The following is an 11997-nucleotide window of genomic DNA, read 5'->3' on the forward strand; positions in this document are numbered from 1 at the left end:
AACATAATGCAATCCTTGGAAGTCACATTAGAAAACATTAATGTTTTGACTAATTTAAAATTGCAAATGAAAAACATCTAGACTATAATTTTCATCGTACAAGGATGTAGGGGATCATTAAATGAGTTTAGTTGTTTCTTCTTAGTACCAATTACTTTAGACATGTCTAATTTGTTTTTCCTTCTTACATGGGCAATCCCTTGCCTTTAAAGTAAATGTGGGCCGATGTAGAGTGATGATTAATTGTGTGTCGGCCCTTCACAAGGTGGATCATCTGAGCTAAAGTTGAACGGTAAGGTTAAAATGGATTAGGAAAAGTTCACATTTGTGTCCCAGGAATCCTGTTGAACTACTTTTTTAAAAATTGTCTCATTTTACAAGCAGTTGACCAGCTCAAACAAGACTGTAATTATAGCAAATTCAATGTATTCATCTAACTATTATGAGCTTATACTGAACTGGTAATTGGGTATTTAGGAAATCATTTCTCACTAAAACCTCACAAACTGCATTAAATTGGTTTCTATCTTTGATTTTGCTGTCTGGATCCAGGGAAAATCTAGTACATTTCCTCTTTTTAAACTGTCCATAATTTTTTGAAGTATGATTATATGACATTTTTCTTCTGATTTCTCATGTTCATGTATTTCAGTGGCTGCTTGGCTCACTTATATCATTTGTCTCAAAATTGTTTTGCAAATCATAACAGTATATAAAAGTACTGTGGGTAAATATATCCTCCCAAAATGCCTTAACTCTACCTTTTGGTCAAGGTAACTAGCTTGTGTCTTCATATAGAAGATCAAAATAACTAACACTTTCAGTTCTCTGCCAAACATGTAGTTTGGCAACCCAACTAAATCTAAAATTTCAGTCATAGATATAAACTGCCAGTTCAACACACAAGAAAGTGGGTAATCATTTCATAAACCTTTTGTGTTTGTAAAGATCACTTGTCAAAACAGCTCTCCAAAATCAAAGCCTCTGGCACAAGAGTTCTCTGTGTTTCTCCTTTGCTGGCAAAGCAATAAACCTATTTTTTTTCTTTTTCTCAAAAAAAAAAAAAATTCTCCCCAATAAAATTCCTTTTTACATAATGTCCAGGTTAACTGAGTGTCAATATTGTTCAAACTGCATAACCCTATCACCCTCTCAAGGGAAAAGACATTTCTCCACTAGAATCCAGTAGTTTTGAAATTGAAGAGTTGGGGAGAAGAGTTGTTACTAGTAGCAGTAATAGTGTGGCATAGTTTTCCGATATATTGTTTTAGGTAATGGGAATCAAATATCAAAAACACTAAAATTGCCTGTTAATTTATGAGTGGGTTTTGCACATTTTTGAGGATTTGTGCCAGGTAATGTAACAAGTCACTATCATCAGACAATTTGCTTAACCACTCTAGTAAATATTAAACATTTATTCAATATAAAAGTGAAGTTTACAGGATGTAAGATTTTCCTGGTAACATTGGAACAAGTCCACAGAATGCAGGATGGGTGTCAACCTCACAGTTTCCTATTTAATAGATTACATAAAATCTGAAGATTTCAAATTTGGGTTTTTTTTTTCCTTTTACCTATTCTCCCTCTTTTTTTAGAACTTATTTTCAACACTTATTACACTACAGTTGCTTGTTAAATCCTAGGAATTTATGTAAAATAAAGTCATTTCTGAACCTGTGCTCTTGAAGCCTATCTCCATGAACTGTCAACTGGCTGGTAGTGGATTGTTTAATTGGTTAGTGGGTTCACTTGTTTACTTTTGATTATTGACTTTTTCTTTATAATTTTTTAGGTGAGACACAGATCTAAGGGATAGGTCTTATTGCACATTGAGTGTTTAAAAATGGCATCTGAGGATCATAACTATTATAAGTTGGATAATGTTCCCTCAAAATCACATGTTGAACTTGAAACCCCTAGCATCTCAGAATGTGACCTTACTTGGAAAAAGGATCAGTACAGGTGTAATTAGTTAAGCATAGATCATACTGAAGTAGGTGGGCCCTAATCCAATGTAACTGTTATCCTCATATAAGGGAAAAATAGATAAAGACACACACACAGGAAAGACACCATGTGAAGGTGAAGGCAGAAATACACAAACCCAGGAATGCAAAGATTTCCAGAAAACCATTAGGATTTAGCAGAGAAGCATGGAACAGGTTCTCCTTTATGTCCACTGGAAGGAGTCAACCCTGCCAACACCTTGATCTTTGACTTCTAGCCTCCAGAACTACAATAGTTTTCTGTTGTTATAAGCCACCAAGTGGAGGTACCTTGTTAGAACAGCCTTAACAAACTAGTAGAGCAATTAATGATACTTCCTCAGGAAAAAAATAAGTTTTGACTTCTCCCAAGCATTGATGTTTTTTAGGCTCAAACATAATCAAAGAGAAAGTGATTGTGATCACTGAAGCCAACCACTCATCTTATTTCTACTCTTTTTTTCATTTTTTTTGGTAGTGCTGGAGGTTGAACCGAGGGCCTCATGTATACTAGTGAAGTGCTATATCACTGAGCTAACCACAGCTCCATCTGTCACTCTTACTACCAGCAGTATACTATAATAAAAAAATTATTTGGAAACAATTTGAATTTTGGTTATTGGTTATGCATCCTAAATATTAGATATTGTAGAAAGAACATTATGTGACAGTGATATTGGGTATAAAATAAGTAATCAAGGAAAAATTATAGTATCTAATTATGAAAATAAATTTCAGCATTACAACTGAAGTGCTAACACTTTTTATATACAAATACCACATTAACGCCTTTAAACCCAAAGAAAGGAAAAGGCAGAATTTATGTTCAATAACAAGAAAAATGGGAGTGGTTAAAAAGTAATGATTTAAATTTTTTTCTTTCCCCTTTCATAAAGTCAATAAGGGGAAAATGCCAATGTTTTCTTTCTGCTCTAGGGGTTAGAGATTAGAATATAATGTAGAACAATGTGTGGTAATTTCTCAGGTGACTAGAAGCTCCAAAGTGATAGTCTAAACTCTAGGACCAAAACTGGAAAAAAAAAATCCAGGACTTGTTATAATTTAAAAAAATCGCTAACACACAGCACTTGCCTGCCACTTCTCCAAGTACATGTGCTAATTCGTTTAACTCTCACAGTAAACCCCATGAAGTAAGCATGACTATTGTGCCTATTTTACAGACAAAGAAATTGAAGTTTATGCCCCCAGGAAGTTTTTACCAAGTTTTTGAACCTGGAAACTAAGAAACTAAAACCTTGACTGGTAATTGATCCCTTAATGTGCTCTACCTTTGGATACCTGACTTAAACAGTTTAACCCATCATACTACCATGTAAAGTAAGAAGCTGTACTGTGTCAGCAACTCCATGGACAACTCAATTATATCTTGAAAATTAGAATTGCAAACAAAATTATCATCATAAGCAAAATTATGTCTTCTTGGAGCAACTATGAGTGAATGATTTCCCAACTTGTTATCTACCTAGGATCCACAAAGAGTATATACAGTGTAAAATAGCTTAACTATTTAGGCTATACGGATTGCATGAAATATTGTGATCACATTATTTTATTGTTTGAGAAGTAGTATTATAGTCCTCAAATGCCTTTTACTTTAACAAGTAAATGCTAGAAACTCACATTACAAGCAATTAAGCCTCTATCCACAGTGTAAGAAAGAGCCTTCACAGTTCCTTGAAACCACTGTAACTTCAAATTGTATAATTAAAAGTTAAATTTGAGGTGCCATCCTTCCTTTTATAATTCTCCATATTTTTAACAGATAAACTGAAAGTAAACACCAACAACATGTAAGCACAGAATAGTTCTCTACATTTAGTATTTATCTTTGGCCAGCAAGATTTATTTAGATTCTGTTCCTCTAGTTAGAACAAGATTTTTTAAGAGCTAAAGCCACGGACTTTGACCATCGTATTCTGTTATATTATCAGTGTTAAATAAACATAAATTAATCAAAATAGCAATGAAAGAACAGGTAGTCAGAAAAAACATGAGGCATGGTTTACCAATCTTTGTATAAAAAGTAGTTTTTATTCTCCATAAACCTTGAGACAACTAAAGAGGTTGGAAGAAGAAGTGAAGCTGGGATGGAGTATACCTTCCACAAGGTTCTGAGGGGAGCCAAGGAAGGCACATCTTTACTGCCTGTCAACAGCATTTCCACAGCTTCTACAAGATGGTAGGCCCTGCACAGATGTGGGATTTACAGAAGTGAACCCGACAAACAGGCCCCTGTCTCCTCCATCTACCATGAAAAATTCATTGGGATAAACAATCCCTTAAACTCCCAAAGGGGAAAAGTGGAAGGACGGATGGAAAACTGACAGCTGCTGAGCACACACTCTTACAAGGCTGTGGACTTTCCTCAGATGCTCTTGCACTCGGCTGCTTGCAGGTCTCACACACAAGAATTTTGAGCACAGACAAGACTTGTGGATAACAGGCAAGACTTTTTCTCAGAACTGAAAAATTCCTAATTTCCCCCCTGCCTTAAGTCCTGAATAGATCAGGTTATAATATAGACTGAAATCAATTGTCTAGAAAAATAGCAACCATAGAAATACATAGACTCTTCTAATGGAGCAGTTTGGGTACATAGAAGACACTCAATGTTTTTAAATGAATGATTAATAATTTTAAAATGTTAATAATTTTAAAATTAATAATTTTTAAATGTTGAAAATCAGTTAATTTAACATCTAGTATATGACATGAAGTTTGGAGGCTTTATACAAGAAACACGACACACCCACACTAAGATATAAGGCCAAAATACATTCTGGGACACATGTAACTATATAATTATCTCTTAACTATTCCTGCTAATAGGGACTGGTGGTAAAGACGATCCAAAATATCTTTCAAAAATCATTTTAATTGTGTGATAGATAAAGTCTAGTATCAACATGTGATACAAACAGTTGATGAACAATAAGTGCTACCTCAGAATTGCGGTTGGTAGCTGACACGCTCATTCTTTCAAGAAGTTTGTGTTCAGTGGATGGAAACTGAAGAGATATAATGCATCCCCAAATAAGTTAGGGTCTAAGGGAATATAGAAAATGAGAAATATCAATTTCTAACATTAGGAATCTGTCTCAGGGACAGCAATTTAACAAGTGATCATTGGAGTATCTCACAGAAAAGGGAAAAGCAGTTTTCTAAGAACTTTTGATCTTCAAAGTCGGAAATTAACATAACATAAATTTAGTACAGGTAGACAACCTGGAGGCATACCAGGTGGCCAGAGCCAACTGGATTAGAACCAACTAAATCCAGAGTACAGGAGCATTTATTATTTCAATTTTAAAAAGGAAAGAAAGCACATTTCATTTGTTAATAATTTAATGTGTGAAAACTTCCAAAAGGGAAAATCTGCACATTAGCATCAAAATATTAATAATTACATGCACACACACACTCTTGTATTTTTATTGCTTGATAAAAATTAGTCTAAACAAAGCTAGTTCTAAAACATAATTATTGGGTATATTTCATGAGAAATTCCTAAACTGGAGCCAGGGTAAAGCCTAAGAGACTGCATTCAGAATTAACTACATGGCCAACTCCCAGGAATAGGTGAATATAGAACGACTGTGAGCTTTTAGAAGGCAGAAACTAAGTTTTTATTCATTTTCAGAAAACCAGCACCTATTATAGTGCTTGATACATAGTCACCACCCAATAGATGTTGGTTAATTAACAAATGTGCTCCTTTAGGATTATAAGCATAGACAGTTATCTAGGGTAGGAATAAGTCACAGATTAAAATTCGAATTGTGTTGGTAACTCTTTCTGCGGACTTGGAATCAGTTCCTGTTCATTTGGTCACCTAGGTAAGAAGCTACCTTTTGGGTGCTTAATGTATCTAAGGTTCACTTATGAAAGTGCCAAATTACTATTACTAAATGAAAACTTGTTCTTTATATACTTAATGAAGATGTCTTTCATGCTTATACTTGAGCCCACTTCCAATCATGGCAAATTATTCCTAATACTTTTTTAAAACTCAACACATTTTTAAAATCCTAATATATGCATATTTAATTTTAAAAATTTAGTTCTAATTAGCTATACATGACAGTAGAATGCATTTTGATACATTGTTAACAAATGGAGCACAACTTCTCTTTTCTCTGAATAAAACTTAACACATTTTAAGGATAAAAACTATATTACTAGCTATCATTTGTTATTACTTTTACCCATTCCCAGATGGCTTCACTGTGATTCCAACTTTTAAAGTCTTTGCCTCATCTCTTAACTTTTTTAGTACAAATGAAATATTTAAATTAAAAGAGTTATGAGGTAAAAAGAAATAATGCAGTAGACCCTCAGACCTCACTGTTTAGTTCAAGGGCAGTATGATTTGACTCTGCTTATTGTACCCCAAACTCAGGTAAATCTGAAGGAATCTTTTTTCATTGTCCTAAGAATTGCTATGCCTGGCCATCACTAGCCCTGGGACATGGATCAGTTCTGGGACATAGGTAGCCCAACCACAAGGGAACATCCATATTCAATGAAATAAACCTGAGTCCTCAGGAATTCCCAAAACCCTTGCTTTTTCCAGCCCAGGAGAAGCCAGGGCGGATACTGAATATGGCACTCTCAATGATCCCCACCACCTCTGCTGCTTATATCTAGGTCCGTCACAGGTACAGGAATGACACCAAATTCCTGGTGGCCTTCTGAGGGTCCCCTGTTACTGTGGCACACTATGATCCAGTTAGCAATTAGTAAAATCCTAACTGAATTCACAAATAATAAAAAGAGGAAAATGCTAGGAGCACACCAAACAAAGGAAGACTGATAATAAATTTTAACAAATGGTTATGCTAACACAATACTTTCTGAAGAAGTATACTAGTATTGTTTTCCCAGGTCAGAACCTCAAATACAACAATGGCATTTAGAAACTTAAACACTCATGTATAAGTATATAACATGAGGAAACTGAAAAAGTAAATGCTGGAGGATACTTTTGTGGCAGTATGACAAGGAATAAGTATGAACATCATTTCATAAAAATTAAAAATAAAATATTTTAAAATTGATCAAAATAAAAATCAACTACCCCAATCTTTATCTTCACTTCCTTCTAAGAATAATCTCCCCTAAAGTATATTTCCAAAAGACAAAAAATTAATAAATTCTTATTCTGAAATCTACTCACACATAACAATTTTGTTATTGTTAACTTCAGTGCTTACACAATGTAATTTACTACAATCAATAATGGTGGAGTGACTTCTCTGTGTAAGAGTTCTCTCAGCCACCATGGTTACCAGGGATACTAAAATGCAGATTATAATCCATGAGGGATTATACTCCTGGTGGTTTTTCTTTGATTTCTAGCACACTTTAATACAGAGGCAGAAGAAGGGACAGAATCACTTTCCCCAAGTTTCCAGACTCAACTAGAGGTGGCCATTTGACAGTTTTGGCCAGTGAGGTCCAAGAAGTCTGCTGGAGCTGTTCAGGCAAAGCTTTGCTTTGGGAGATCAGGAACCCAAGATGTCAGCACGTGCCTCTTGCTTCCTCCTGCACTGGGTGCTGCAGGGCCCCCTGGACCTCTGGCAGCCTTCTTGCCAACAAGAGCATCACAATGCTTCTGGTCCTGCCAACCCTGAGCTGCAGAGACACTGTCGCCAGCCGCCTCTTCTCAAATTTTGTGTGAGGAGAAAATAAACAGACTCTATCCTTTAAAGCCACCATCAGAGATCTGTGACTTGACACCAAAAGCAGTTGTAACAGTTGAAACAGCTAACGAAAATGGGTTTTTGGTTTGTTTTGTTATGTGTTGTTTTGTGTTGGTACCATGGATTGAACTCAGGGCCACTTGGACACCAAGCCACATCCCCAACACTCTTTTGCATTTGATTTAGAGACAGGGTGTCACTGAGTTGCTTAGTGCCTTGTTTGGCTGAGGCTGGCCTTGAACTCCTATCCTACTGTCTCGGTCCCCCCAGCTACTTGGATTACAGAGGTGCCCCAACACCCTCGGCCTCTTCTATTTTTAAAGGTGCCTTTTTAAAACAAAGCAAAACAAACAAAAATCTTTGGAACACAAATTTTATTATGCAGTTTGTGAAAGAGAAATTCATTCAGAAGCATGTCTGCTATCCCAGAAGCCAGGGAGGAAGGCCAGGGAAGAGCAGGGCAGGGGGAGGTGTCCCAGGGCAGAGAGTCTCTGATGTGTGTGGCAGGTGGGGGCAGAGGAGAGTCGTGGGGGATCCAGATGCGCTGTGGGTTGGTATCCGAGAACGGGGAAGCCGGAGCCAGGTGGCACGCCTCACTGCTGAAGCTGTTTGAGTGCAGCCCTGACAGGTGCCGGGTCCACCATGTCAGGATGCTCAGAGCTGGGGGTCTTCTGGCCGTCTGTCGGTCTGTCTGTCTGCTCAGGGCAGGTTCCCTGGAGCCACTGTGGTTTGGAGCCTAGGGCGCCTGCGGGCTCCTTGCATGGGTGCCACTCTTCTTCTGGAGGTGGGCTCGCCGAAGCAGGGCACACAGCAGCACAGCTGCCGGATGCAGTTGGCCATCCTCCTAGTGACCGCCCTCCAGCCCCTGTGGCCGTCAACCGATTGGCCTGAGGAGGGACCCTGGGAGGAAGAGCTGGGGCCTTGTGCTGCCCATCTGCTGAGGATCCTCCAGGGCCTGGGCCTGGGCTGGTCGGGCCTGCGGGGCACAGGGTCTGGCCTGGCGGCTGGGCTGGGAGGGGGCGTGTCCCCATGGAAGAAGCGCAGAGGAATCGCGGGCACACTGGCACTTGCGGTGCCCTTGTGTCCCGATGACTTGGCCTCCTCCGGCTGCTGCTGCTCACAGGGCCGGGGAAGGGCAGGCTCGCTGGCACACTTCTTGGAATGCACGCAGGGGGGATCCCTGGGGCCCTGGCGAGGCCCGACCACCCGGCGGCGCACAGGCCTGGCCTGGAGCTCCCAGCCCACTCCCTGGCTTCGCTGGTGCAGCAGGATAAGATAGGTCCCCATGGCCTCATCGAACTTCCGCTGGTCCAGGGACACCCAGGCGTTGTAGGGGTCGAAGCCCATGTCAAACATGATGGTCATGATGGCGGGGTCGGGGCGCGAGGGCAGCGGCTGGCCGCAAGGACCAGGCGGGGCTTCCTCGCCCTGGCTCAGCCACGGGTGCCCCATTACCTGCTGGAGGGTGGGCCTCTGGGCGGGATCCACCGTCAGCATCTGCTGGATGAGGCTGCGGGCCTCCTGGGAGAGGTGCGCGGGGAGCTCGTAGCTGGCCTGCACGATGAGCCTCTGCAGGCCCTTGGCCGTGCTGGCCTTAAACGGGCGCCTCCCTGTGAGCATAAGAAAGAGGGTGACCCCCAGGCTCCACACGTCCGCCGGGGGACCCTCGTATTCTTGCTTCAGGACGATTTCAGGGGCACGGTAAGGCAGAGTGCCCCAGAAGCTGGTGAGCTTCTGCCCAGGCCGGACCCTGGCGCTCAGGCCAAAGTCTATGAGTTTGACCTTGCCGCCCCTGCTGTCCACCACGAAGTTCTCGGACTTGAGGTCGAGGTGCGCGATGCCCCGCTCGTGGCAGTGGCGCACCGCACACACCATCTGCCTGAAGGTCCTGCGGGCCTTGTCCTCCTTCAGCCCACCTGCCGCCGGGATGCAGCACCGCAGCTCTCCCCCACCTGCGTGCTCCATGACCATGTAGAGGTTGCCCGGGGTCTCGATGACCTGGAACAGCTGGATCACATTCGGGTGCTCCAGGGCCATCAACCACTGCGGTTCCAGTAGGACGGCCTGGGTCCCCTCTGTCTTGGGCACGACTTTCACCACCACCTCTGCCCCGGTGAGGAGATGGCGGGCTAGAAGCACCTGGCTGAAGCCCCCCTGGCCAAGCTCCCTCACGACCTGGTAGTGGTCCGTGAGGGCCGCCTCGTAGCAGGAGCTGGGCCCCTGTGGCCCTACACTAGTCTGACTGCACTGACTGCACATCCTAAAGCCGGAACGACAACTAAGGATGCTACCTTAAAAAAAAATAACAAACTCAAACAAAAGACCCAAACCAACAACCAAAAGACAAAACAAACAAACAAAACCCAAATCAAACAAACAACGGCAAAACACCACCACCCCAACCACCAACCACCAGCCACCAACCACCAACCACCAGCCACCAACCACCAGCCACCAACCACCAAAAACGCTCACTATCTGGGAGTCCGACAGGTCACCACCAAGAGCTTCCTGTACTTATGGACAAAAATCCCAGCCGCAGCCTCCCTCTTATATGGCCGGTGGCTGAACTCCCATCACAGTGGCTCCTTGTGAGGTCACAGCAGGCAATGACCAGGTCACATCCGGCCAGAACCCCCAGTGATCATCTCACTTTGGGGCCTCCGGGACCTACTCAACTCTCATAAGAAGAATAAGAAAGGACCCCACAAGCTTTTTGTTTCAGGGGTGTGGACACTGAGAGTTACACGTTTAGAGATTCAAACTTGTCAGATCCTGCAGGGCTCTTTTCACTTGGAGACTGATGAAAATCCCTACTCACTTTGGGCTTTACAGGCCTCATCTTATCTACACCCCAAGTGTTCCATTCCTACTTCTTCATCTCAGAATGATTGGTGTCAAAGTGTGGTAGCGCTTTGCTCACATGGCGATGCTCCCACCAAATGCTCTGTTCCCCTAGGATGCTCTAGAGCTTGGCAAGAACACCTATGGGGCTGAGAGGGAGGGAGCATTCCTCAGCCTTGCCCCACAAGGTTCTCATCGGATTTTTCTCTAGAACCCTGAAAGGTTCAAAGTGATAAAGAATAAAGTATGGAAGTCAAAATCCTAACCAGCAAAGGTGTCCCAACAGATACCTGGGTCCCTTCCTGCCCCTGTAAACACAGTACCTAAGACTGGGTACCATATTAAGAGGAAACCACTTCCCACTGTTCTGGAAAGTGGCACGTTCTAGGTCAAAGCACCTGTTGCTGTCTCCTCCCATGATGGAGGCTCAGGAGTGTTGAACTCATTCTCTCAAGCCCTCTTCTTTGTTTTGTTATTTTGTTTCTTTTTTTTTTTTTTTTTTTTTCTTTTCTTTTTCATACAGGGCATTTTAGCTAGGATCTGGGGCATGCTAGGCATGTGCTCTCTACCACTTGCGTGCTTCCACAGAATAATTTTTTTTTTTTTTTTGAGGCAGGATCTCAGTGAGTTGTTCATGTCAGACTGGCATGTGTGATCCTCCTGCCTCCAGTCCGGAGTAGAGAGGATTCGCATCCGTCATCCTTTGGATGTGACATGCCCCCCCCCCCCACCCTACAGGCTCCTCTGCTAGTGCAGGGGTAGTCAGAGGTGACATGATTGGATTGGGAGAGCTGTACTCTTCAGTCCATCCTAGGTTGAATGGAGTGACTTGCTGGTTACCATAGGCAGGTGGAACATGGCTGGTTACTCTAGGCACTGGGTCACTGGGATCATGTCCTGGAAGGGTTTTTTGCCTCTGTAACCATTGCCCCACTTTACTTCTCTCTCTGCTTCTTGGCTGCCCTGAGGAAGAATCTTTCCACTGCTGGGCCCTTCCTCCATGATGGGCTGCCTCACCTTGGCCCAGAGCAATAGAGCCAGCAATTGATGGATAGAGACCACTGAAACCTTGAGCCCTGTGTTAATATTTCCTCCTCCACGTTTTTTTACTGGGTGAATGGGCCAGAGGATTGATACACTTAATTAATACAGCAATATGCCATTGTTCACAACTTGAGAAATGTACCTCTGTGTGTGTGTGTGTGTGTGTGTGTGTGTGTGTGTGTGTGTGCGCGCTCATGGGTGTGCGCATTCCTGGGAAGTGAACTGCTTCCTTTGGCAGCTGGAGAAGCATTCCTAAAGTACATATCCCATCCCTGGGGTTGGAGCCTCACGGTCTGTCTGCACTCTTGAGGAGTTGGTCCCCACTAGATGTGCCTGTGTGAGGAGAGTTCCTCAGGCTGACCTGAAGGTCATTGGATGAGGTACTCAGATCTCAATGA

The 11997-nt window shown here is 42.3% G+C and overlaps 1 protein-coding gene across 1 annotated transcript; it reads right to left on the reverse strand.

The window, feature by feature from the left end:
* Positions 1-8284: 8284 nt before the first annotated feature.
* LOC306656915 (sperm motility kinase 2B-like) lies at positions 8285-9748 on the reverse strand (the record flags this gene model as incomplete). The annotated part of the gene is made up of 1 exon (XM_079132496.1): positions 8285-9748. The coding sequence occupies one exon, from the start codon at positions 9746-9748 to the stop codon at positions 8411-8413; it is 1338 nt and encodes a 445-aa protein (XP_078988622.1). The 3' UTR covers positions 8285-8410.
* Between the last annotated feature and the right edge of the window lie 2249 nt (positions 9749-11997).

The sequence above is a fragment of the Sciurus vulgaris genome, assembly GCF_902686455.1.
Source record: "Sciurus vulgaris genome assembly, chromosome: 3".
NCBI classification, from domain to species: domain Eukaryota; kingdom Metazoa; phylum Chordata; class Mammalia; order Rodentia; family Sciuridae; genus Sciurus; species Sciurus vulgaris.